The sequence below is a fragment of the Trachymyrmex septentrionalis genome, unplaced genomic scaffold, assembly GCF_001594115.1.
Source record: "Trachymyrmex septentrionalis isolate Tsep2-gDNA-1 unplaced genomic scaffold, Tsep1.0 scaffold403, whole genome shotgun sequence".
NCBI lineage: Eukaryota > Metazoa > Arthropoda > Insecta > Hymenoptera > Formicidae > Trachymyrmex > Trachymyrmex septentrionalis.
In genome coordinates this window covers 8,997-16,368 of record NW_017305573.1, presented here as the reverse complement: position 1 = coordinate 16,368, position 7,372 = coordinate 8,997, and the positions used below count along the sequence as shown (strand labels likewise).

Sequence of the window (7,372 nt, the reverse complement as noted above, 5' to 3'; positions counted from 1 at the left end):
ATTAAATTTTAACTGATAAGATTTTACCAAATAGAACGTTAGAATATTTCTTTACGACTTTCCCAATTCCAGCGTTCCTTTCCTTTATAAAAAATTTTCATTTCTGGATTTAAATTAATATTTAAATAATTATAATCTTGGTTTTGTGGACTAGTTAATGGTAACCATAAATTTGTAGCAGGGGTTGGATTTCTAAAAATCAAATTTGAATTAATTATTAATATATAATAATACATATTTACAGAATTCCTATAAAATAAGGAAAAAGATACTTATACCCAGTTTTAGCAAAATCCGTCCACATTTGCGTAAGATAATTTATTATTTTATGATCTTTTGAACCAGATTTGGGTAAGTTCAATTTTGCAGCAATTTTATTTTGTGGGCAAAATAAAAAAAATAATTCCTCTCCATGACACACTCCTGCAAAAAATATACATTAATAAATTATTCTTAAAACGGCATTCTCATTTTCATCTGAAAATGACATTTTTTTAGATTTAAAATTTTTTAAATTTCTAAATATTAATTTTTTTTATGAAAGATATTTGTATCATTACTTTATGCATTAATTTTTAACAAATTAAATAGACTTAAACGTAACGATTTGGCATAAAGATTTAGAAGTATTACTGAATGGTAAAAATATATTTATATTTTTTTAAATAAGAAATTTTATATAATTGTGTATTAATTAATTAATGATTTTTATACCTGGAAGTTTGATATGTTGCAACTTTTTCGGAAGAGAACTTTCGCTCTCATAATCGAAATGATATAGATACGTTGATTTATAACTACCAGAAGACTTTTGCAGTTCACATACATTCATTGTATCGCGTGTCAAAAATTCGTCTCCTAAGAAATACGCATAATTGATCAAAGTTTCTTCTGATATTTCTCTTTTTCCAAAATATAAAGATCTTAATTCCTCGACTGTAATTCCTATTTTAGGTAATTCGGATAATACGTTTGATAATATTGCTTTTTTAAAATCAGCATTTACTTTTTCCAGGTTTTCCTTGTTTATATCTAAAACAATTTTAAAAGTGTAATTATAGATTTTCAGTAGTCAGTAAATAATGGAACGCAGCTAAAATATATAATAATATATAACCAGTATATATTACCTCCAAAAAAGCTGCTGTGTAAAAAAAATGTTCCTTCTTCACGATTAAATCCTAAAAGGAAGGGCACATGAATCCCGCGATTTATATATTCCTTTGGATGTTTAGGAAAAAATGGATTTGGTGAATTGCTGTCCAGACTAGGTGTGAAACATAGGCTAAAACTCAATCTCTCCTGAAGTTACAAATGTGAAAATATTTTATTTATGTATCAAAATATTTTAATATTTACACATGTAACGAATTAAGCTAGAAATATAATTCATATTATAATAAAATATTGAAATATTTACTTCTTCTGTGCGTAGTGCCCATTGTGCATTTTTCGTAAGTATTTTTGCATCAATTGTTTTTAGGAACTCATATGCAACTTTCGGGTCTGACGTTGTTTTTCCGAGTTTTTTGGCAAGCCGAAAACCATGATCCATACATTCATTGAAAGCCCAAGGACTTAGGACAACGCCACTTTGTAAAATCACTTTGTGAAATAAACCTGCAAAATATAAATCGTTATCAAATTCGTCTAAATTCATTATCGTAAAATTTTGTTTTCCTTCTTTTCAAATGTATAGTGCGTAATTTTAGAATATATCGATTTTCAAATTATCAACATCTTGGTTATTTTTTTATCGATAATTCCTTAAATAGCATTTAAAAAAATCAAAAATTTGTATTTTTTATAAATTTTTAAATATTGGATATTGACACTGTACGTATCTGTTAATATAATAATTTAAGTAAAAATAAGTTGTTACGTATATACAAAACACATATAACAAAAAAGATTTTAATAATCTTTATTTATGAAAAAATGGAAGATCAATGAATTCATTCAATTTTTATTTTATTCAGTTATTTCTAAATGTATAGTGTTTGAATACTTCCATTCATGAAAAATTTAAGTTTAAGTTGCTCAATGAATCCAGATTAAAATGTAAAAGATTTAATATTAAAAAGTTTATAAATTGTAGATACCTTTAGCGAATGGAGACAGAGCTAGACAATGTGTAATGGCTGCACCAGCACTTTGGCCAAAGATAGTAACATTTTCTGGATTTCCTCCAAATTTTAATATATTGTTTTGGACCCATTTTAATGCTAAAACCACATCTTTCAGACCTTGATTACCTGCTGCCACTTTATCATTAAGATTCAAAAAACCTAAAAATCATATAAACGCTTCTCTTACGTACTGGAAAGAGTCTGGTTGCATCAATTGGAATTCTGATGAAAAATAAACAAATCAGAATTTCCTAATTGAATCTATTATAATTTTAGTTAAGATTTTAATTAACAAAAGGTTCTGATTCGTTCATTTTCAGTGTAAGATTGATATTCGAACTTAAAATAAATAATCAAAAAACAAACAGAAGAAAGTATTTATTTTATAATTAATAAATTGAGTGTAATTCTCTACTTCTTGTCCTTTAAAGACATTTGAAAAAACTACAACCGCGCGTAATATACAAGAAATACGCATTAAAATAATGAATGACGTACCCAGAACGCTTAATCTATAATTCAGGGTAATCAGTATTACATCTTTTTGCACGATATAATCGGGACCAAACCAATTTGCGTCACCAGAACCTACAAGAAAGCCACCGCCGTGTATCCATACCATTACTGGACGCTTTTCGAAGGATTCGATTTTCGTGGTGAATACATTTAAATAAAGGCAATCTTCATTGCCTATAACTTCTTGTGTGGTAACATCTACTTGAAGAGCCATATTTCCGTACCTCGAAGCATCTCTTTCACCAGACCATGGTTCCGCTGACATCGGATCCTATAAAATATATGAGATATATGTAAGATATAGATAAATTAATGTATATTTAACACAATATTTATATTTTTAAAAGAAATACGTAAAATATGAAATAGCCGCGTTTCCGCTAAAATAATAAACGCTATCTATTGGTTCCATCATAAATTTATTGCTCTTGGATTGGAAACTATTTAGTGGAAAATTCATTATTAGATCTGTAGTCGTTTGTAAAAAAAGATTAAAAATTTAATGTCTTCTTTCAGCGAGATGAGCCTTTAAACTTGCTTATCATTTAATAAATAAATATTTGATAATAAATTTTTTATGTAGTGATGAAGTAAGATCTCGATGAAGTAAGATCGTACTAATAGAAAAATACGGAATATGCTTAATTACAGAAATTAGATTTGATGATCATAAAATCGTAAAGCGTGGAAATCATAATATGAGATACCCAGGTTATTTCTAATATAAAATAAAACCTATGCTTCTATAGATTATAGATCGTTGCTAAAAAAGTATAAATGTTATTAATTATTAAAGTATAAATGTTATTTTATATTGATAAAAAAAATAACTAGAATGAACATTGACTGCTTGTTTCTACTATGCTTGGTTCCAACTACCTGAAGACGAGTCTTGGTACAATGCATTATATGGTCATTTTGCGCGCGCACTGGCTTGTATTTTAGAAACATTAAATAAAGTTTTTTAATTACAATATTAATGTAATAATTTTGCGTTTTATTATCGATTTTTCTGGATTTTTCTCATCTTAGGAGCACAATTTTTCGACTTTGCAATTTGCTCACTTTTTATATTTCTTTAATTTATAAAAAATAAAATAAAATTTAAATTAAATTTTACATAATATTACCTTAAAGCTTATTAAATTCCCTTCAAAATGACCTATTATTTTTTTAATTCTGTCCATAGATTTCTTACATTTATCCAAAATGAACTCGGTATGTCATAAGAGCTTTTCTTCTATTTTAATTCTTGTAAAATTTAGTCTACCGTAATTAATTCGTCAACATTTGAAGAAAATTGAGACTCTTTTTTTCTAATTATAATTTTCAAGAAAATTAGCTCAAGTTTATGTTTCTATTGTTATTAAAGAGTTAATTATATCGTCGTTATATCGTATAACGATAAGATATTACACTTACCTTAAATCTCAGTTCTCCAATCGGAGGTTTGGCATATGGTATTCCGCGAAAAGCAAAATAACGAACATTATAGCCATTTACGACTTCGCCGACCAATATTCCTTCAGTTACTTCTACTCTTATTTTATTCATATTGGATATGCTGAAAGAATAAAAAACGAGAATAATATTAAAAACCTCCTTACGTTTTTACATTATATTTATAATATTATGACATTTATAAATATTCGTATATTTGTTTTAAAAATATGTGTTGATGTATCGATTTGATAGTTTCTACTACATATATCAATGTATCAGTTACACACACACACACACACGCACACACACGCACACACACGCACACACACGCACGCACGCACGCACGCACACGCACACGCACACGCACACGCACACAAAACAGATATTTTAATTAATATCATCATATATCAATTATGTAAAAATTAGATTACAGATCTTAGTAACTTTAAAATAATCGTAATCATGTAAGTTTTATCTTTAATGTTATAAAATTTTTCGAGTCAATGTGTTAATACGATTTGCAGTAACAGTTTAAAATTAAAATTATTTTTAATTCTTGATCAACATAGACAAAAGCGATGATATTCTCTAAATAAAAAATGAAATATATGGCCGTGTTTTTGATGCGATAGAGATACAATCTTCATATCGTACATTAATTCTACAATATATTAATAATTGGCTTTATTTTATAGATTGCGTGTGCGCGTACTCAAAAGATTAACCGCAGCACATTATCTGTTGCGCATTTTACTTACTGTTGTCTTAAGATAGGAACATTGCATTATTCAATGCGTAATGTAAATCTAACCGTGAAATAGCAAAAAAAATAAAATAAAATGACGTTATCTATCTTTATACATATGTAGTTTTGTGATACTGTCTTCACTGACTGATTTTTTTCATAAACTCACTAATAAATGACATCCACGTATCAATTCTTCAAAAAATATTGGATTTTCAGTGTTGTCTCTATATATAGCTAGTTGAAATTACAAATATGTAAATCAGGCCTTTTGCATTTTAACTCCAGAGCCAAAGCACATTCAATAGGAAATTACAATGGAATGTCGATTCGACATCGAATCACCCAAGGCGCCAACATAAATCTACGCGAATCATATGCGAATAATATTTACGCATACATTTTTGTATAAATAAAACTATTTTTATATGTTCTATACTGCATTAATTTCTTAATACTATTGTAATAACAATGGTAATATTAAAAAATTTAGAAATATTAACATTTATTCGAATTATATATTTCTGTTAATTTTGATATCGTCGGTCACTGGTGACCCCCATAGCATTCAACGTGTTTATTCTGCCCGTTTGATTGTTTTTATTTCGTCTCATTGTAATAATTCTGTTTTAATTAAAAGTTATATGAAATAAAAGAGAATTGAGGTAAATCGCAAAATATGAAGATTTATATATGTAGATATTAAAATAAAAAAATGTAGGAAAATTATTTTCCATTACTAACATCTCTGCAAAAATTTAGCTCTCTAAAGTCTAAATGAATATCTTCTGTTCCGGCAAGAGTTAAATTAAATTTAAAAAAATAAGAATAAGTGTGTTGAAAAAGAAAGATTTTTATTTTTATTTATAATAAATGTGCATCAATTTATAAATTTTTAAATATTAATAATAAATTTTTATTTTATATAAATCAATATATAGATGTAGTATAAATAAATATATTTTAATGAGAGAGATAGAGAGACAAATAAAATTTTTATATTAGCGCAGCAAAAGAACCAACCCAAATAGCCAAATGCAGTCAATTTATTGACCATTGCCAATCATTGAAACAACTAATTTCGATAAACTTGGAATAAGATAATGATTCCGTGTATATACACTGAAAAAAAAAGATTGGTTGCTGCAACAATTTAAATAATAAAATATAGCATTTTTATATAGCTGTAGCAACCAGTTTTTGATTGTAGCAGCAAATTTTTAGTTGCGTTAGTCTATCCGCAATATCAGTATATGATTAGGCTAATGAAATATAAATAATGTAAATTAGGTTATATATATAGAATTAAATTTGCATTAATACAGTCCGATAAGTTTTGACAAAGTGCTCGTGTGTAGATAGAACAGAAAAACTAAACTGAGTCAAAAAGTCTTTTACTATTTTGTTATTTTCACAACTTTTTTTTAGTTAGAAGTAAACAGAATATCTAAAATTGATATATAAAACAACTTTAAAATATCTTTAAGAATCCTTTAAGAAACATCTTTAAGATATTTCATAAAGATCAAACTCTGAAAGAAATTTTAAAATTGTCTTATACCTTTTATTCGTTTATTCGATAATTTTTAGAAATTAATATATCGTTGACTATTGTGAAAATTGCAAAATAGTAGAAGACTTTCAACTCCGATTAGTAGTCCGCCCTATCTACACATAAATGCTTTATCAAAACTTACGGGATATCCTATTTAGAAGTATGTTTAGAAGTCTTAACGTTAATTGTTACTTTTACATTTTTCTATTTCATAAAGATATATGTAAATTCAATTGTTTACATATATATGTACAGCAGTTAAATTTACATTATTTATACCTAAAAATAAAAAAGCAAACATTTTTCAAATAAATAAATATTTATTTATCATTAGTTGTAAAAAAAATTGTACAATGTATATATAATTAACAAAAAATATTAAAAGTAATAATCATTAAATGTTTATTAAATATTTATTTTACATTAATTACATTAGTAAAAATTTATTTTAAATCCAATAAGACATTTTTTGTAGATTTTTTATGCTTGCACTTTTAAAGTGCTTATTTAGCACAGAAAACATCAAGCTTTTATAAAATATTATCTAAGTATATATATATATATATATATATAAACGATTAAATAATAGACATCTTTATATTTTTCAAATGTAAAATAAAAATGATTTTCCAAAAGTCATTTAAAATAGAAAATGCAAAATGTCATTTCCATTTTAAATATACATATTTAAAATAGAATTATTTTAAATATTATCTAGCCCTGAATGTAAGTATGGTCAAGAAATTGTGTATCCGTTTGTAAATTAATTTAGGCTCATTTTCTGTGTTTTAATGTGTAATTTCTGAAATTAATCTTTTATCAAAATTTTTTTCTTTGTCCAGTATCCGCACAAATCAAATTATCACAATCAAATTCATGATCGTGTTGTAACCTATGATCTGTAATTACTGAGCTAACTGACGCTTCTCTAACGATGTGATTGCAATGTTCAGAGATTGTTGTCTTGACTTGCCTGCTTGTTTG

The 7,372-nt window shown here is 26.3% G+C and overlaps 1 protein-coding gene across 2 annotated transcripts; it reads right to left on the bottom strand.

Annotated features, from left to right (window-relative positions):
* Nucleotides 1–4,865, bottom strand: LOC108751176 (esterase E4-like). 2 transcript variants are annotated; one of them, XM_018491253.1, is made up of 9 exons: nt 4,847–4,865; nt 4,068–4,209; nt 2,628–2,916; nt 2,103–2,288; nt 1,421–1,620; nt 1,131–1,302; nt 715–1,032; nt 279–423; nt 1–192 (listed from the first exon to the last, which is right to left on the bottom strand). In XM_018491253.1, the coding sequence occupies exons 2-9, from the start codon at nt 4,197–4,199 to the stop codon at nt 39–41; spliced, it is 1,596 nt and encodes a 531-aa protein (XP_018346755.1). In that variant the 5' UTR covers nt 4,200–4,209; nt 4,847–4,865; the 3' UTR covers nt 1–38. The 2 variants fall into 2 exon arrangements, with proteins under 2 accessions (XP_018346755.1, XP_018346754.1); XM_018491252.1 differs by lacking the exon at nt 4,847–4,865 and adding an exon at nt 4,743–4,820.
* Between the last annotated feature and the right edge of the window lie 2,507 nt (nt 4,866–7,372).

What these genes read in the sequence shown, in the direction of transcription:
- LOC108751176 (XM_018491253.1), bottom strand. Translation starts at nt 4,199, where the DNA reads ATGAATAAAATAAGAGTAGAAGTAACTGAAGGAATATTGGTCGGCGAA. An exon ending in TTGGAGAACTGAGATTTAAG is followed by an intron (nt 2,917 to 4,067) that starts GTAAGTGTAATA and finishes TATATTTTATAG; the next exon opens with GATCCGATGTCAGCGGAACC. An exon ending in TTATAGATTAAGCGTTCTGG is followed by an intron (nt 2,289 to 2,627) that starts GTACGTCATTCA and finishes TATGATTTTTAG; the next exon opens with GTTTTTTGAATCTTAATGAT.